Genomic DNA, 21215 nt, shown 5'->3' with positions numbered 1-21215 from the left:
AATACGGAGGATGCGGAAAGGTCAGGGAATGACCACCGCATATCCCTGGAGCATTATGGCCTTAGTTGCTAATGCTTCTAAAAACCAAATAACAACAATAACAGTCTCTTCCCAAAGCTATTGGCCACAACTTTTGCCCACCTCTGCTCCCACATCTGTCCAAACCAGACGGTTCTGTTGCCACTTCAGCCAAGGATAAAGCTGACCTGCTAGCATCCCATTTTTCTTCCAGCTCATGTATTAATGATCTTGGTAAAACACCTCCGACCATTCCCAACGTGCTCCATTCAATGCCTCCTGTGGTCTTCCGTCAAAAGGATGTCAGAAGGATTTTGATGAATCTTGATGCTAAGTAAGCTCCAGATCCCGATGGTATTTCTCCACTTGTTCTCAAAACCTGTGCTCCTAAACTTACTCTTATTCTTTGCCGCCTTTTTTCACTTTCTTATTCCAAAGGTGTTTTTCCTTCTGCTTGGAAATTTGCTCATATCCAGCCAGTTCCTAAAAAGGGTGACAAATCTCTCCCATCCAATTATCATCCCATTGCAATTACTTCTACTCTTTCTAAAGTAATTTAGAAATCAATTAACCGCCAACTCTTAAACTACCTAGAAACCTTCCGTCTGATCAACGATCGCCAGTATGGATTCCGTCAGTGTCGATCCACTGGTGATATTCTGGCTTATGTTACCCATTTATGGACTAATTCAATGGAAAGGTTCGGTGAAACACAAGTAGTTGCCCTTGACATCTCTAAGGCTTTCGATCGTGTTTGGCATAAAGGTCTTCTAAACAAGCTTCCATCTTATGGTTTGCCAACTGTTTTTAGTAATTGGTTATCCAGTTTTCTCTCTGATCGCTCACTGAGGGTGATGGTAGATGGTTCTCTGTCTTCTAACTTCTCCACTAATGCCCCCCAAGGTTCAGTTCTTTCATCCACTCTTTTCCTCTTGTATATTAATGACCTTCTTCTATTGACTGGAAATCCTATCCATAGTTTTGCTGATGATAGCACATTGCATTCCACTTTCCATTTTGAGAAATCTTGTCCTGCTCAATCAGCTTCAACTTCTCGAAATTCTGCTACCAATTCCTTAAATGCCGATCTTCAGGTAATTCTCCAGTGGGGCAAAGACAACTTAGTTGATTTCAACCCTTCTAAAACTCAGTCTTGTCTTATATCTCGCAAAAAGGATTCTTCTGCTCCTATGCTTATCTTTAGTGACACTCCGATTTCTAGGCAAAATGATATATCTCTTTTGGGAATTACCCTGACTTCTAATCTCTCTTGGCACAAGCACATTACAAATATTGCTTCTTCCGCATCTAAAAAACTTGGTTTTCTCTTTCGCTCTCGGCGTTACTTTTCTTCCAAACAACTGCTCACTCTGTATAAATTGCAAATCCGCCCTGCCATGGAATATTGTTCCCATATCTGTGGTGGTGCCCCCAAAACCTCTCTCAGGCTTCTTGATTCCATTCAGAAGAGGGCAGTTAGGTTAATTAATGATTCATCTCTAACAAAGTCTCTCCACTTGCTGTCTCATAGACGTACTGTTTCTGCTGCATGCGTCTTCTACAGATACTTCCATGGGCACTCTTCTTCGGAATCGGCTTCTATAATTCCTGCTCTCTCTTTCAAAACAGTTCGAACACGTGCCGCCACCAACCAGCATCCATTTACTGTCCAACTTCAAACTCACAGAACCAACTTTTCATCTTCTTCGTTTATTCATTCAACTGCCGTTTTCTGGAACAACCTTCCTTCATACGTACTTCCTGAAAATTACAGTCTACAGAAGTTCAAGTCCAATGTCAACAAATATCTTCTTTCGTCTTCTCAACTTCCAACCCAAGCACGGTACTAAGTACTATAGGTTCTAATACCTCTCATGTTTGGGGTTTACATAAAAAAAAAAAAAAAAAAAAAAAATAGACACTCTCTCTCTCCCAGCTGCTCTAAGGTATTGTCAAACTGGTAACTGGTTTGTGTAAGTGCTCTATGACACCAGCTGGAATTAGCAAGAATAGTTAGTACTATGTTACAAAGTTTACTGAATGAGTGACAGTGTTAGAAGAGAGAAAATCACTCTTGATTGAATGGATTACAAATAATATACCAAAATATAAATAACCTCTCTTTAGAAGGATGTACAATTTTTTTTTTTTTTTTTTTATGAGAACCCCAAACACGAAAGGTATCAAAACCTATAGTACTTAGTACCGTGCATGGGTTGAAGGAGAAGTATGGGGGGGAGGGGGATGCCGGAAACTTTGCTCTAGAGACTAAACACGGGTTTCACCACTTCAAGCCTCCAATAAGCAAAGTGGTGGTATTTCACCGGTTGATGAAAGTCATCTACCACCTACTACATAATGAATAACACAGTGCTCGTTTTAAAGCACAGCTCATATATATCGAGCTACATGACTATTATGGTGACAAAAACGGAACTCAGCAGTCTTTGATGTTATGTGCAAGAAATTTAAAACATTTCACATTCCTCATTGCAAATTCCTTAAAAAGAACATTTAATTTTTTTAAGTTCTCCAATTCTAAAGTATTTTTTTTCTGAACACATTCACAATCATTCTTTCAAAGTAACTGTGTACACGAAATGACATGGCGATTCACAGTAACTGCATTAGGAAATCACGTATTTTATATAATCAAAATCAACAAACATGTAATCCATTTTGTTTACATCAGTGATGTAAACAAAATGGATTATATGTGCACCCATAACATGAGTTACAGTTATGTGATTTCTCCGTGATTCCCCATGCAGTTCTTGGGGAAATGAATAGAAATATAAAATTTAAAGGTGCCATGTGCTGTATGATGATACTATATGCTCTACACTAGCAAATTTTCATTATAGCTCCATTCAATTTTGTTAAAATGTTTGCCTGCAGCTTTTTTTTTTTTTAATTAGACATGCTATTAACAAGTCACATGAAACAATTCAGACTTTGAATTTCACTGTAAGTATACACTTACACTGAAATTCAAAGTGCAGTTTAGTAAAGAGTGTTTGAAATACTTCAAACAATCTGTAGTAAAATGCACATAAAGTCCTATATCATTGGTTAAGGAATGGTAGTGACTGAAATACATCCCTTTTCACATAATCCAATATTAAATTTACAAAGGATATATTGTATATAAAATTTTATACCATCAAAATTAAAATTTATTTACTAAAACTGATAAAAGATAATCCAATAAATTATAATTATTAAAAAAGAACAAACAAAGATGTAAAATTTTGGTTCTCCCAGTAGATAGCCAACATTCTAACTAAATAAGCAATTTTAACCTCAAGAAATGAAGAAAGCCAAGTAGAGAGTTGTGGGATATGATAAATTAATAAAAAAACCCCATTATTTTCAAGTTAGAAATGATACTGCAGGTTTTAAATAGATTAATAATAATAAGTCAAATTAGAGTCCTGCAAACCTAAATTCTTTCACAAATTGGATCTCAAATAAAATGATGCAGTTCATAATATACAGGGTATGTTATATCACACTAAAATAAACCACGACATATAGAAAATGGATTCTTTATTTACAGCAGAACATTTCAACATAAGTTTCATGAGATTTAAAAAAGTGAATCTGCCTGAGATTGTGAAAAAATGTAAGTTGATAAGTATCAGAAAGTAAAACAGTATTTCAATTATTTTATATCAATAATATGAAAAATATTTAGACACATTTTTCTTTATAATTTAAATGATATCTACTAAACCTATACAGGGCATTGCATACAATTGTTTTATTCACTAAACATTCAATTTTTGAAAATATACATGAGTCTTTACTGTTCTTTGATAAAGGAACTGTCTATTTATAATACTGAGGTGGCTCTACAAGTTATGGTTGGGACTATACAGTTTTTAATTTGAAGATTTGTCTAACTATACAGTCTGTCAATGGGAATGAATAGCACTAGAATAGAATTTTTAGTTTAACAGTGGGAAAGCTAGTGGCATTCAGATAGTTGATCCATACAGCAACCTTGTCAACCACATTTCACTTTACTATCTTTGTGTTTTGCCTAGGTGGAAACATTAGAAACAGTAGGTTAATATTGCCCATTGTAATTCCTAGTCTTCTACTGGAGTAAAAGATACTGAAAGCTTAAATCAGTTGTCCAAAAAACTGAAAAAATTCTGCTTATTAAAATTAGTGCAATACTGAGAGGCAACTTGTTGTTTGGCACTCCACTATAAGAGAGTTAACACCATATGAGAGGATTTGGGCTACTGCAGCTAGTACAGTGATTACAATTGCTGTCTTTCCAACATGTGGAATAAGACTGATTTGCAGTCCACCAAGACAGGAAACTCTTATAGGTCTTTTTTTTCACATCACAATGGCATAGTTAGTTGATATCAAATGAGAGTTGCATGGTATTTCTGGGACTCTGCTTTTTCATCCAGATAATCAGCAAATCAGCTACACAATACATGCAATTTACACACACATCATATAGTAATGTCTCAGTCTTAAGTGGCTTCGTGTTAATTCTAAGACAAACCAAACTTTTCCCACCTTTTATTCAACCTAGTAAAGGGTAAGGAATGATAAAGGGCAGTATAGTTCTAATATTCTTGATGTTTACACCTAAGCAAAATGCAGACATCATCAAAGAAAAGTGAAGTTGACTGTAGATGATAAAATGTCATTCCATTCAAGTACTATTTAACTTCCATTTATTATCAGGAATAGCTTTCTCATTGACAAAAAACAGATTAATCATACAATACTGAAAATTAAAAAATCTACAATCTTAATAGTAACTTGAAGAGAAACCCGACTACCATGATTATACTCAATGGCAATGTATTAGCTATGCTATGGCAAGTTGATTTTAGACAGCCTTGGACAAGTATTTATGACATATTTTTCTTTCTGGATTTGTCTTCATTATTTGATAAAACTTATGAACATTTTTGTTCCATATATAATTCACATGATTACAAAAAAAAAAAAAAAAAAAGCAAAGAGGATACATGAAGGATCTTCAATATCTGGTTCTGGCATATCTAGAAATGGATGAATCCCTAATAACTCTGGCACTAATGGTAATGTTAAATATGGATGCTTAGCACCAAGCTGTTGCAAACACCTGCAAAAATGCCAGAAATAAGCACATCAGGAAAAGAAAATACAAACAACAGGTTTTAAACTTTAAAATAATTGATAAACAGAAAATTTTCTTTGGGTAAAAGAGATTAAATTTGTACTTTATATCTGCAAATTTGTATAACTACATTAATGGAAATATTTAGTCTAAATAATGAACTATTGTTAAAGCTATTCATCGGATAAATTTTAGCCATAGTCATGCAATAGTGTGCCTGTTCGGTAATATGCATGTTTGTTTTATTTTGACAGCATGTAATTGTGAAACACCCATGGTCAATTGTGACCAGTAGTTTGCTGTCATTTGATAGCATTGTCTTCGCAAAAAACGTATGGTCAATAGTTTCTCTTGGCATATAGTTACAGAAACTTATTAAAGGTTATACAAACGATTAAAATTTAATTTGTAAATGCAGTACAAGCATTTATTATATTTATTACAGAGATACTTACATTACTTGTACTTGCATTAACTACTTGATACTTGCACTTCAGGCACCTCATGCAACACAGCAGCAATCCCCAAGGCAGAAGCCACTAGTCCCACAGGAGCTAGTTGTTGCCAGTGACTCTATTGTCAGGGAAACATATTGTGCAAAAAGGATAGGTTGGAATAAGACCAGAGTATGTCTGCCAGGGGGCAAAAGCTGATGATGTTGTAGGGTTGATATCATCTTTTAAGGGTGGCACAACAGGTGATATTGCTGTACATGTTGGCACTAATGACATTAAAAGTAGGAGATCTGCAGACTTACTTAACAAGTACAGGCCAATGTGGAAAAAAAATATATAAAGTTAGGATTAAATTTGAAAGTGTCGGCACTTTTTTTTTTTTTTTTTTTTTGGTTAGTTGTTGGCGCATCGGCTTCTGTGGTCATAATGCACCTCCCAAAGTTTTAGCTAGGATTAAATTTGAAAGTGTCTGCACTTTTTTTTTTTTTTTTTTGGTTAGTTGTTGGCGCATCGGCTTCTGTGGTCATAATGCACCTCCCAAAGTTTTAGCATTTTACTCTGATCCAAGCCTGAGGCAGGATTCGAACCCGCGACCTTTGGGTTGCCAGGCAGGCACTTTACCCACCTGGCTAGCCCGGTTGGCGTGTCTGCACTTCTGCTCAGACATGTGATGAGAGCCTTGTCAATCTCGGCCTGGGAAAGATTATGCAAGGCTCACAGGGTAAAAATTTTCCCAGCATGGTCTGTGCTTCTTAATAGGAGAGACTGCATCTACAGGGATGAGATTTGAAAGTGTCTGCCCTTCTGCCTAGACACGATAGGAGGGAGTATATGATAAGAGCCTGGTTGATCTCAGCAAGGGAGAGATTGTGCAAGGCTCATGGGTTTTCTCAGCATGGTCTGTGCTTGTTAACAGGAGAGACTGCTTCTACAGGGATGGGATACACTTAAATAGAAAGGGTGCAAGAATATTTGCTGATGCTATTGAGGCAGTGTTAGGTAGATCAGAAAACTGATAGCTTGGGGCAGGGGGGGGGATATACAGACTAATAGATTAACAATAGCTGCACACAGAAGTGAATGTGGTCCTTGCACTGCTTCTATTGGAATGAGAAGCAGTCTGGAAAGCAAGGTGCTGGGGATTTCAAGGACTGCTGGGAGTCATCATGGAACAAGCAAATACATGGGCTGCATTAGGGTAACTAAGAGTAAGAGCAGATGCATGTATACTTGCATATAGACCAAGGCTAGAAGTATAGTAAATAAATTTGATGAATTGAAGTGCTAGTAAAGACATCAGATGTGGATATTGTTGGGAGATCAGAGACATGGTGTCACACAGATATAAGGAATGCAGAATTTAAATTTGGGGAGTACAATGTGCACAGAAAGAACAGACAGGATAAGAAGGGAGGAGGAGTTATCCTGTTAGTTAAGAAACATAAAATCTAAGGCAGTGCATCCAATGTTGGGCCCATTGTTATTTTCTATGTTTATCAATGCTATTGATGAATTTATATCAGGCTTAATGTCCAGGTTTGCAGATGATACAAAGGTTCGCGGAGTTGTTAATGACAGTAATGACGGTATGCTACTGCAAGAGGATCTAGAAAAGTTAGGCAGTTGGCTAAGAAGTGGCAACTGAAGTTTAACGTTAACAAATGCGAAGTTTGGCCTATAGGTAGCAGTAATCCCAGAGTAATGTACTAACTGTGTGATACTACACTCAGGGCAGTGTTGAATGAAAAAGACCTGAGTGGTCAAATATGAAATTCTTTGAGTAGTGCAGACATGCTACCAGGGATAAGGAGGTGATTATCCCTTTGTATAAGGGATAATCACCTCCCACACCTTGGGGTATTGCATACAAGGGTCAGCCCACACCTTGAGTACTGCATACAGGTCTGGAGGTCTCATTTTAAGAAGGATGTACAGCTGCTGGAATGAGTACAGAGGAGGGCAATGTGCTTGGTGAGGGGAACAAAGGGATACTCTTATGAAGAAAGGCTTAAATTCTGCAAATTGCAGTGTCTGGAGACTAGGGACCTGTGATGTGATCTGATTGAGGTGTATAAGGCATTGAATGATTTGAGCAAGCACAATGCTGATGGAATCTTTCCTCTTGCTCAGATTGCACACCTGAGGGGACATAAATTCAAACTGAGGAAAGATGGTTGCAGGATAGATGTGCAGAAATTTGCCTTTAGCCAGCAAGTGGTTGATTGCTGGAACAAACTTCCATCTGTTGTTGTGGAAGTTGACAACTGAAATAAATTCAAGAACCAGACAAAAGTTTGGAGGGAATGGATAGGTGAAATGGAAAGTTTTTTTTTTTTTAATGACTTACCTATACGAAAGTTCGTGATTTTCATGGTGGCTGTTATTTATCGTGTTAAAAATTTTTATTAATTTAAAAATAAAAAATATTTTTTCAAAATTTATCAAAAAAAGGAGAAAATACATTCCCCCTTCCCAATTAAACATGAAAACAATTATATTTTGGAAAAATAAATTTCCTATAGAGTTTGTTTCTATGTTCTTTTAATGTGGAAGCAAATTCTGTAATAAATTTATAAATTTATATTACAAACTCTAGAAACCTGTGCCACTTTCACAGAAGAATCCTACTAATAAAAATATAAATTTCATGTTTATTTTTGTACCACAGTGGTTGTACAATAATTGCATATGAAATTTTATAGATCTGCAAACCATATGTACATATATGGCCAACCAGTCAATTTCTTGTTATTACTCAATAGCAATGGAATCTCTGAACACAATACTGCACCATACCACTTGGCTTGACACATACAGATAAGGTTTTCAGAAGGTTCAAAAAACTTGACCCACCCTCCTGGCTTTCCAACTCCTCAGATTTGAGTGCCACTGTGCAAGAATGGACCTCCTGACACGCTTCTAATTCTGTCTGTTTCTTATTCTTTTCACTTCCTGAACTATTAGGTTTTCGAGGAGAGTGAAAGTTTTCTATAAATCACAATATATTGCACTTTAGCAAAAAACACACAAATATTTTCTACATGTACTAGCTCTCTGATGCTACCAGACTTCTCACCTGATAACCACTTTATGCCAACTTTGCTATGAAATTACACTTTCAGCATATTAAAATGAAGTTCTAACCTGTCATATTATATGATATCTACACATGACACTGTCAGCATCACAACTGCATATACAAACTAGTATTTACTATGAAATCTTAGCAATTGACCTAGTCTTTTATCTTTTATACACTGCCAAGTATACTCACACAAACACACACACATACTCATACAAAAATCATATATGGCACAATATGGCCATTGCAGCTCTTGTGCCATTAAACCTTAATAACAATATATAATAAATGTATGCACAAAGGAAAACTGAATAAAAAGCACAAAGTGTTTAAAAAATAGCCATTCACTTTCACTGGGCTTACCTCCAAATTGACCTCTTATCTTGTGGATATCTTTTCATATTTTCTAATAAGTTATTAAAACAAGCTTTAAGTCCTGCCTTTGTAGAGAGATGGCAGTTTCCTAGTATCTCATGCAGTGCTTCTCTAATATCCATGGAATAATCCTATAAGTTAATCCAAATAATGGAAAAATAAATTTCTTTAAACACAAAAATCTGAGGATTAATTATATAACTGTGAGACAAAAGAATGATGACAAAGTCAAACAACCACAGATTTTATTCTATGGTTGTTTGACTTCTATTTGACTGAATTTTATTCATAAATGATACAAAATACAGTAAACCCCCGCTATTCGCGGTATCTGTATTCGCAGTCGCTGATTTAACATAAAATGAAACCTAAAAAAAATGTGAATTTTAAAGTGCCGTGAACATTTTCCGCCTTAAAAAAACATGGGCGTGGCTAAAATTATCTTTCCCGGTCAAAACAGCACTCAGTGGGTGGAGGGAGAGGGATGACAAAATTGCCAGCGTGGATGTTTCTCGCCAATCCTTGTTCGGTATGTGTTATGCGCTTGCCATGGAAGGTTTCATCGTTTGTTTTTAATTTATATGCTTTTAAAATTGAATAAATTTATATGCTTACAAAATTGATAAATCTACCATTTTGCAGTGTAAAACAGACTTTTTTGAGTGTGTTAACAGAAGAAAGTGACTTTATTTGGACAAATTTTTTCTAATCCGTACAAAAATATGGCTATGAATAACAAGGGAAATGTGAATGTGAAATTATCAAATCAATGAGTCAACGGTACGATCAATCAAGAAATCGGAAGAAAAAATCCGCCATGGTGTCTGTGAAAACGCGCTAATTGCTTCAAAAATTTGCTCTATAACTCGTGATGTTAAATTAGAAAAAATGGAAAAGCTTTAAATCTGTGGATAGAAGACCAAACTCAAAATAAAATTCCATTAAGTTTGCTCATCATTCGTGAAAAGGCAAAACTCCTTTATCAACACTTTAGCAAAACTGGTGATAGCACTGGCAGGATAATTTTTTTAGCTAGCAAAGGTGCTGGTTTGAAAGATTTGTTTGAAATTTCTAATAAATATTACATTTAATATTAAACTGTTTCTCATTTTCATTTCAATGACATATGCTTGCATTTCACTATGTACATAGTCATATTATGAAGGTACATATAATACGTACATAGACAAAATTTTAGACTAGTTTTTCTTATATACAGTATTTCATACTTTGGAACGGACCCCCTTTATTACTATGGGAGCCATAACTCAGTATTTGCGGCATTTCTCAGGAACGTAACCCCCGCGAATAGCGGGGATTTACTGTAATCACTCACAAAAAATGTGATTGAAACCAATGAACAATAATGCATTTTAATATTTAAAGGATGTAACACAAATACATGCTATTGTCCAGTGAAAAATATCTCAAAGTACAATTTCACTGTATTTTAATAAATATAATAGAAGCTAAGTGAGCTAATATAAAACTAATATATCGCACCTAAAGAAAGACATTGTGCTTCTTGAAAGGATCCAAAGGTGGGTAACTCGCCTGGTGAGATCGGCAAAAGGGCATCCATACAAGACTTCAAATATGTGGGTTGCAGAGCTTGGAAACTAGGCACCTTAGAGGAGACTTGATTGAGGTGTGTTTAAGGCTCTGAGAGGCATAAGTAAAATGAACGAGGACAAAATCTTCACAGTTATAAATGATTCTAGAACTAGGGGCCATAATTTAAATTTACGTGGGTGAGGAGATGTTTAGACTGGATTGCAGGAAGTTTTATTTTAGCCAGTGAGTTATAAATTACAGGAATAAATTACCTACATGGGTGGTAGAGGCTGACAGTTTGTGGAAATTCAAAGGTCAGCTGGATAATTACCTATGGGAGGAGGGAAATGCATAGGTCACCTATTTCCTTTTCTCTTATTAATTATTTATTTTTTAAAAATTTTCTTCTTATCTCTCTATACATTAAAAAAGTTTTCCTCCTAGTGATATTTATACAAGCCAATGGGAGAAGAGGGCGGGGCAATTACATCACTACGAATGCGCAGGTAAATAATTATATACATCATTTTGTTGGCCATGTAAATAATTACGTGGCCAGCAATGGCAGTAAGCTTTGATGATTTCTTTTACATGTGCTCTCGCTAAATAGTTTATACACATGTTTTTAAGGTGTTTATTTTAAATTATTTTGTGAAACTCAAGTATAGTGTGATAAGATTCATCAGGTTTGACTATTTATAACCATGGAAAGGTAATATTTACGCTAAATTTACGATAATTCTGTTTTGGTCGTTAGAGCATTCTTTGTTCTAACTGTCAATTCCAGCTGCCTACGCTTTAGCATAGCACTGGTATTTGAAAGTTTGATGAGCTGCTATTTAAATTCAACAAGTTACGAATGTAGGAGACTTTAATTAGGTGGAGGGGGTTTGTCACATTGACTAGTTGTATCTAATTTTGAAACAAAATATCACCTTATTGGAAAAGATATAGATTTTTAAAGTCTTTGAGTTTTAATTAGTAAAGACCTATACAGCCATATAATACTGCCACTGCTGGAGAAAGATATGGTAACCTATTCCAGTATTTTCAACCACAAAATTTTATGAATGAGCTCAAGAATCTCAGAAACATCACGGGGAAGTCAAGATCACCAAGCTACGATTGACATATTTTGATCATGTAATGTGATCCAATTCACTGGAAAAATCGATAATGATAAGCCTTCATCAGCTACCATTAATATACAAAAAACGCTACAATGGAACATCAAATGATGCCGGGCATGGTCATGTATTAAACAGTGAAGCATGTGCACAAGGCTGGTGATGTTAAATGGAAGGAACACAAATGGGTTACTGGGCAGAATCAGACGCTTGCTGTTGACAATGTAAAGCACATATGAGGGACACATGCCATCGCAAAAGGAAGGGGATGGATGGATCAGATTGGTCCATTTCATATCAATGGTTTGACTGTACATGATCATTCTCAGACAGTTGCCAAACTAAATGAGTATTTTGCATCTACAATCACACATGAGGAGTTATTCAAGGAGGAGAGGGCCAGCTGTTTATCAAACTCTAACAGGGAGTTAAATGATTTTGCAATAACTGAGAGCAAAGTGGAGGAGAAATTGTTGATGTTAACATAAGAAAAGCACCTGGGATGGATGGGATCTATCTAGTTATATTAAAGGAGGCGGCAAAGGAAGTAAGCAAACCATTAGCCATAATTATGAGAGCATCCTTGCACTCGGGGGAAGTCCCCATGGGGAGATGTGCAATTGTATCTCCAATTCACAAAGGGAGATCAAAGAGTGACACTAGTAATTACAGATCTGTAGTTTGTCTTCTGTTCCAGGTAAAATAATGGAGTCACTGGTTAAAGAAGCATTGCAGGATCATCTAGACAAGACAGTAGTAATAATTCAGACACAGCATGGGTTTGTTAAGGGAAAGCCTTGTCTGACAAATTTGATTGGATACTATGATATCGTTACAAAGGAACAATGCAAAAAATAATTTTGATATCATATACTTGGATTTCAGGAAAGCTTTTGATACTGTTGCACATGGAAAACTACTGTACAAATTGAAGCAGCATGGCATTAAAGGCAAGTTGCTACAATGGATAAAAGGATGGTTGAGTGGGAGGAGACAGAGAGTGGTGATCAATGGGTATCACGAGGACTAATGTTATTAGTGGTGTCACTCAGGGTTCAGTGTTGGGCCCATTGTTGTTTTGTATATTTATCAATAATGTAGATGAAGGAATATCAAGCGTAATGTCAAGGTTTGCAGATGATACAAAGGTTGGCAGGGTTGTTAATGACAGTATGCTGCTGCAACAGGATCTGGAAAAGTTGGGTAGATGGGCTGAGAAGTGGCAACTGAAGTTTAACATTGGTAAATGCAAAGTACTGCATATAGGTAGCAGTAACCACAGAGAAATGGAGACACTGTGTGGCATTACACTCAGGGTAGTGGAGAATGAAAGAGACTTGGGGATAATTGTACAGTCAGATATGAAGTTTTCTGAACAGTGCAGACAGGCTGCAAGAGTAGGTCATGGGGGTCTTGTCAATGATATACAGGAATTTTGCGAGCAGGGATAAGGTGGTGATTATCCCCTTGTATAAGGAAATGGTCATGCCACACCTTGAGTACTGCATGCAGGTCTGGAAGCCTCAATTTAGGAAGGATGTAGAGTTGCTAGAACGAGTACAGAGAAGGGCAACAAGAATGGTGAAGGGAACAGAGGGGTGCTCTTATAAAGAAAGGCTTTAAGTTCTGCAAATTGCAGCTTCTGGTGACTAGGCACCCGCAAGACAATCTGATCGAGGTGTATAAGGCTTTGAATGGATTGAGCAGGCTTAATGATGATGAGATTCTTTCTCTTGCTCAGATTATAAACTGGAGGGGGCACGGATTCAAACTGAGGAAGGACAGTTGTAGAATAGATTTGCAGAAGTTTGCCTTCAGCCAGCAGGTTTTTGATTGCTGGAACAAACTTCCATCTGTTGTTGTGGAAGCTGATAGCTCTAATGCACCAATAAAATTCAATCAACAACAACAACAGCTGATAGCTTAAATAAATTCAAGGCAGAATTAAACAAACATTTGGAATGAATGGATCAGTGAAATGGGATTTTTTTTTTTTTTTTTTTTTTTTGGCTGATGCTGTATAAGCTTGCTTTCTTGCATCATGTGCCTCTACTAATGCTAATGCATTGCAAGACAACTGCCTCCATAACGTTCACTAACCTCGTGCACATGCTTCACGGTCTAATACATGACCATGCCCAGCATTGTTTGATGTTCCATTGTAACGTCTTTTGCATATTAATGTCAGCTGATGAAGGGAACCATCATCCCAATATAATTGGTATATTTGTAAATAGTTTAGTATTCTGTAAATATTTTAAAATGTTTGTATAGTTTGTAAATATTTTAGTCCTCTTTCAGATGCAACAATATTCCTAGTGCATTATGGAACCTGAAGCAAAAGGCCTTTTCCTTAGTGACCTATGTAAATGCAGGTAAATAATTACACAGCGATATAGCTGGGGAAGGACGTTATGCGGTTGCTATCAATTAAGAATTATATGTATAATTTACTACTTTTTTACCACATGGAGTTTTTAATATATATTTTATTAAGCATAGCCTAAACTAATTAATGTACAGGGTGATTCACTACCAGTGCGACAAACTTGCAGGAGGTGCAGGGAGCACAAAGACGAATCGGAATCACATAGCATTGCAGGGTTCGAAATGCCTTCATTATGCGGGAGGTCGCGTGAGCAAAGAAAAAGAACAGAAACAGCAACTTGTTAGTGTAACAGAAATCATTTTAATGACAAGTTTTACATTGGCAAAAGCCATGCTACAGAAGGTGTTCGAAAGTTCGACCAGAAGCAGTCACACAGGCTTCACAGCGCCGCCGCATGGAATCCCTAATGCTCTGGAAGATTCCTGGCGTGTCTTGAATCTCCCCGGCAGCTACAGAGATGCCGGGGAGATGCGAGCGACGAGGTCTTCAACTGAATCAGCGGGGGTCTCGTACTCCAATGTCTTCATTTGACCCCGGCAGAAGAAGTCCAGGCATGATAGGTTCGGCGATCTAGCAGGCCAATGAACCAATGAACTGGACCACAGCGACCTATCCAATGCTGTCCAAATGTAACATTTAGGTGTTGGTGGAAGTCATTGGTGTAATGTGGGGGAGCCCCATCATGCTGGAACCACATTGAGCGGCACAACGACTGAGGAACATGTGCTTCTTCAATAAGTTCAGGCAGGACTTGCTGTAGATTAAAAGTGGTAGATGACTTTCATCAACCGGTGAAATACCACCACTTTGCTTATTGGAGGCTTAAAGTGGTGAAACCCATGTTTAGTCTCTAGAGCAAAGTTTCCGGCATCTCCCCCCCCCCATACTTCTCCTTCAACCCATGCACGGTACTAAAGTACTATAGGTTTTGATACCTTTCGTGTTTGGGATTTTCATAAAAAAAAAAAAAAAAAAAAAAAAAGAAAGATCAAGTATGCCCTACCATCCAAATGAGGGGGCAGAAGGTACGGTCCAATGAGGTGGTCTCCAACAATGCCAGCCCAAACATTGACAGAGAAACGGCGTCGAGTTGCATGTGTTCGCGTACCATGGGGGTTCTCCAAAGCCCACAAATGGGCATTATGTTGATTGAAGGTTCCCTCTCTTGTGAAATTTGCCTCATCCGTGAACAATACAAACACAGCAAATGCACTGTCTGCCGCACTCTGTTGAAGAAACTAAGTAGCAAAAGTCCTCCGGAGTGGATAATCCGTAGGCTCCAATGATTGGACGCATTGCAGATGGTATGAACCCATTTGGTTTGTTGAAGTATCCTCCATACAGTGGATTGAGAAATACCCAATCGTTGGCCTATCGCTCGAGTACTCGTACTGCCTTCTGCAAGACGTAGGACATTCTCCTGATTGTCTGGCGTCCTCGTCGTTCACTCTCGATTCATGGTACCTCTCGTGAAACAACCAGTCTCATGTAACCTTCTGTGCACACGTGTGAAAACTGTATGATGAGGAGCACGCCTGTGCGGGAAACGTTCCTGGTACAAGCGCAGAGCGGCACACCCGTTACAGTTCCCAGCTCCATACGCGAGGTGCATGTCGGCCAGTTCAACGTTTGAATACTCGTCCATCCTACTGCCTTGGGAACCGGTTCGCAAATGCTGACTTCCAGCGGGATCGCTGTTCATGCGACCTCCCGCTCAACGTCCTCTACCGCATGATGAAGGCATTTCGGACCCTGCAATGCTATGTGATTCCAATTCGTCTTTGTGCCCCCTACACCTCCTGCAAGTTTGTCGCAGTGGTAGTGAATCACCCTGTATACAATAGTGCAACATTTCGGTGCAAATCTAATTAGTAACCCTCACCTTTTTTAATTTTATCTCTATTCCCAAACAGCAGGTCTGATGATGGGTATCGGCAAGACACCCGAAACGTCACACTATTGTATATATTAGTTTAGGCTATGCTTAATAAAATATATATTAAAAATTCCAAGTGGTAAAAGCGTAGTTAATTATACATATTAATAATTCTTAATATATAATGATATTTATTCCACCTTGAGAATGCTGCATGATGGGGTGGGGTAGCCAATGAGAGAAGAGAGATGCAGATCAAGTGGTATAAGTGAGCGAGGCAATTACATCGCTACAAATGCACAGATAAATAATTACATAGGTCATTTCCTAATTAGATATCAACCAGTGTGTTTAAACAGGTGTGTCTTTTACGTAAAAAAGGTTTGACTTACTCCGTCATATCTCTACATTTTATGTAGAAAAGTATGCGTGGAGGTTGGCAAGCAAAGCAAGCAGGAGGCAAAATCCCATAGTTATTATTATTTTTATTTTATTTTATTTATTTGTTTTCTTGGCTGATACAGCATAAGCATCCTTGCACCATGTGGCCATTGCTAATATTAATATATTTACAGAAAATATACATCAGTAATTTATATTGATAAAAATCCTATTTCAGGCCCTATATACATTTTACAAAACTTACCTCCTGTCTGCTTGGTTTATTGCAAAAATATACAATTTTTAAAGTTAAAGCACTTTTAAAGTTAATGCACAAAGGTCGACTATTATTCAAATGAACAGCTTTTTACTTTAAATAACAGAAAGAATGTAGGCATATCACCGAGTACAGACATCACTACCTAACTCTGTGACTAAAAGAAAGAAGGCCGACCAGGCTAGTCAGGCAGGTAAAGTTGTTGTTATTTGGTTTTTAGGAGCATTAGCAACTAAGGCCATATTGCTCTGGGGATATGTGGTAGTCATTCGTTGACTTTACCGCATCCTCCGTATTTGGTTACGGGCTCGAACCCCGGTCTAATCAAGAAGCGTGTGCTACGCACTGCTGCTCCTGCCCACCTGGCTACGGAGGTGCCGGGTGGGTAAAGTGCCTGCCTGGCAACTCAAAGGTCGTGGGTTTGAACCCACCTAGGACTTGGATCAGAGTAGAAAATACAAAAAAACCTTGGGAGGTGCAATATGGCCACAGAAAGCCGAAGCACCAACAACTAACAAAAAAAAAAAAAAAAAAACGAAACAAGTTTCAAATCCCGTATGTATGACAACTTGTTGGTATTTGAATGTTTAAAAGATCTGTTCTGCTTATTTCTGTCTGAACCAAGAAATGACCAGTGATTCAAAAATCTTAAACTGAAAGTTTAGGAATGCAGAACTTAAGAGCATGTAGTGCCAATCATGCACAGTAAACTGCATGATGTAACAGCTAACTGTTTGAAGTTGACTGTGCATGACTGGCACTACATGCTCTTAAGTTCAACGTTCCTAAACTTTCAGTTCAACTGATGAAGGTTACCATAATAACCGAAAGCTTTTTGTACTGTATGTATTTAACACATTCTGTTTTACTATTTAACATTAAACCTGTCATTTATTTTATTTTACTTTCCATTTTGCTCTGTGCTACATAATAGATTATACAGAATGAATCCAGAGCGAACAGACCTCTTTACCTATATTCTTAATTTTAAATCCATATTTGTGATCAACACAATAGCTGCCCTATTAATTTGGGATTATGTTTTGTGTTGTGGCAATGAGTCAAAAGTCCCATCTGTAAAGTGTTATTTTTAATACTGTTTCAATGTTTGTGTTTACTGTTTCATTCTTGTGGTAACAATTTGAACCTTAGAGAGAATGTGGAGAAAGAGAAAACAATAAAAAGAATGAAGTATTTCCAAGACAACAGTAAAGGCAAAACATAATATACACATACCTCTAGTACAGCAAGGATTGTTTCAAGCTGATCCTCCCTTAACATTATATGTTTACTAATCTTTCCAAGACAATGAATTGCTTTAAGTCGCACCTCTTCAATTTCATCATTAAACATATCAACAAGAAAGTCAAGTGATACATGAGCAAATGATGGAAAGAGAGTGGCAAGTTTGCACAGGGAATCTAAGGAAGCACTTCGGACCTCTGAAATAAAAGTTTAATAATTATAAAAATTAGGAACATCTCATACCACTATTATTAAATCAGAAAAGGAAGGAGAAAGGGTAAGAAATTATCACATTCCCATTCAAGATTATCAGCATTACTAGTATATGTCTGCTAAAATTTCAACAACAGGAAACTATTGAATTCTAACTTTTTGCACTGACTTATTCAGAAGATATACAGCAATGAAAAATTTTTTTTGTAATAATATAGTCCTCATTATATGACTCTGTGATAGATAAATTTAATTTTATAATAAACAGGAATTTAAACAAGTAGGTAATCAAGAAGTTAAACTTGCATATTAAATATATTTTGCTTCACTACTGTACTAATATTATGCACTATGAAAATACAATTCAGTTGTTTTCTCAGGTGGAATTAGGGTTAAAGATATTAATTTATTATCATCAAATTACCATATGAAACAAGTTCGCAAACCTTTATTCATACTTATGAAAGTATCCTTGAATTCAGGGGAGGAAAGGACCCTACATATTGGAGGAGTGCAAATGTTCACCATTCGCAATGTAGGTATCAAAGGGCAAACTGAGTAATTACAGACCTATTACAGATTTATAATTACAGGAATGGGTTCAGTGGCTAAAGAAGTAATGCGGGATCATCTTGACAGGAATGCAGTTATATGGCAATCACAGCAAAGATTTGTTAAAGGGAGATCTTGTCTGACCAATCTGATTAGTTAATATGACACAGTAACAAATGAACTGGATGCAAAAATTTAACATTTTACTCAGATTTCAGTAAAGTTTTTGTTCCATATGAAAGACTGCTGTATAATTGGAGTAGGGTGGCATTAACGGCAAGTTACTGCTAGGAATAAAAGGATGATTGAGAAACAAGAGACAAGGAGTGGTTATTAATGGCCATTGCTCCTTACAGATTAATTTTATTAATGGAGTCTCTTAGGGATCAATGCTGGGGCCCCTTACCATTTTAAATATTTTTTAACATATTGATGAAGGTATATTAAGGTTAATGTTGAAGTTTGTTCATGACACAAATGTTGATAGGGTGGTTAATCACAGGAATCAAGGATTTAAATGGATTAAGCAAATTAAATGCTGATGGCATCCTTACTCTTTGTTGGGTGACACATAAAAAGACATATATTGGAAAATTCAAAAAAGATGATTGAAGGATAGATGATCAAAAATTTGCTTCCAGCCAGGGCCTAACTGAGTGACAGAATAAAATTCCACCTGGTATTGTGAAAGTGTGTAGTTTAAATAAATTTGAGGGAGGATTAGGAAAATTTTCAGAAGAAATGAAAAAATGAAATTGGTTGTTTCATTTTCTTCTTCTTTACTGTCTGATGCTGTTTAAGCTTGCTTTCCTACATCATTTTCCACTACTAATACTAATTTCTTTCACCACACTTCTGGTCACTGAGCCAGTGACAGTTACATCAACTAAACACTTTCCAAAAATTTAAGCTCACTATGTTACTTATTTATTTTTCCAAGTAAAAAGTTCTGCGAATAAAAAAAAGCTTCTCACCCAGTCTTAAATGCAATCCATGGAACTGCTTATAGTATATATTATCATCTAAGAGTTATTCTAGAAGTTTCTTGTATTCTGTTGGCACTTGGGAATCATTAATCAATTGGCACATCATTAATGAAATCTGCATTAATGTTAGTTAGTTAGTTATTTGGTTTTTAGGAGCATTAGCAACTAAGGCCATATTGCTCCGGGATATGCGGTGGTCATTCTCTGACCTTTCCGCATCCTCCGTATTTGGTGGTGACGGACTCGAACCCCGGTCTAATCAAGAAGCGTGCATTAATGTAAGAATGGAATAAATTACAAGCTATTTTTTTCTTGTATGGATGCAAACTTAATATAGCTGACTGAATAACACTGACTGACAGGAAGATGCTTACACAGACTCGTTCTGCAAGGATGTACCAATGACTTGGTACAAAAATGTAGACCATGTGTCTCATTTCATAAGAAACTTACAATAACATGTGCTGTACTATCACATTGTCTCAGCAGTAGTAATAGTAGCAATGGAGGCATGTGATACAAGAAAGCAAGTGTATGAGCTTATGTAGCATCAGCCAAAAAAAAAAAAAAACACCCAATTTCACATATACATTCCCTCTAAAAGTTTGTCCAGTTCTTCCTTGAATTTATTTAAGCTATCAACTTCCACGACAGATGGAAGTTTGTTCCAGCAATTAACCACTCGCTGGCTAAAGAAAAACTTTCGCATATCTATTCTACAAGTCTTTCCTCAATTTGAATTTATCCCCCTCAGGTTCGTAATCTGAGAATCCCATCAGAATTCAGCATGCTCAACCCATTCAAGGCCTTATACACCTCAATTAGATCACCTCGCAGGTGCAAATTGCAGAGTCTCCAGACTCTGCAATTTGCAGAACTTAAGCCTTTCTTTGTAAGACTACCCTTTCATTCCCCCCTCACCAATCTTGTTTACCTTCTCTGCACTCGTTCCAGCAGCTCTACATCCTTCTTAAAATAAAGCCTCCAGACCTGTATGCAGTACTCAAGGTGTGGCCTGACCATTGCCTTATACAAGGGGACAATCACCTCCTTATCCCTGCTAGCAAAATTCCTGTATATCATTGACAAGACCCATTAGCTACTCTTGCAGCCTTTCTGCACTGCTCAGAAAACTTCATATCTGACTGCACAATTACTCCCAGGTCTTTTTCATTCTCCACTACCCTGAGTGTAGTACCACCCAGTTGGTATGTTACTCTGGGATTTCTGCTACCCATATACGGTACTTTACATTTGTCAATGATAAACTTCAGTTGCCACCTCTCAGCCCATCTGCTCAACTTTTCTAGATCCTATTGCAGTAGTGTACTATCATTACACTGCTGCAATAGGATCTTGCCAACCTTTGTATCATCTGCAAACTTTGACATTAAGCTTGATATACCTACATCAATATCACCGATAAATACACAAAACAGTTGGGCCAACACTGAACCCTGGGGGACTCCATTAATAACATTAGTCCACAAAGAGCAGTGTCCATTGATTACCACTCCCTGTCTTCTCCCACTCAACCATCTTTTATACATC

The 21215-nt window shown here is 37.1% G+C and overlaps 1 protein-coding gene across 2 annotated transcripts in view; it reads right to left on the bottom strand.

Annotated features, from left to right (window-relative positions):
* IntS4 (integrator complex subunit 4) overlaps nt 1–21215 on the bottom strand; it is a 97986-nt gene that overhangs the window by 34092 nt on the left and 42679 nt on the right. For both annotated transcript variants that reach the window (XM_090385799.1, XM_090385793.1), the window contains 3 exons: nt 17905–18110; nt 9053–9195; nt 5022–5137 (listed from right to left, as the gene is read on the bottom strand). In XM_090385799.1, coding sequence (XP_090241925.1) covers nt 5022–5137; nt 9053–9195; nt 17905–18110 — 465 coding nt within the window. The remainder of the gene's footprint in view (nt 1–5021; nt 5138–9052; nt 9196–17904; nt 18111–21215) is intronic.

The sequence above is a fragment of the Mastigoproctus giganteus genome, chromosome 1, assembly GCF_048544385.1.
Source record: "Mastigoproctus giganteus isolate SK-2022 chromosome 1, ASM4854438v1, whole genome shotgun sequence".
NCBI classification, from domain to species: Eukaryota; Metazoa; Arthropoda; class Arachnida; order Uropygi; family Thelyphonidae; genus Mastigoproctus; species Mastigoproctus giganteus.
The sequence above is the reverse complement of the archived record's forward strand: the minus strand, read 5'-3'. Positions and strand labels throughout refer to the sequence as shown.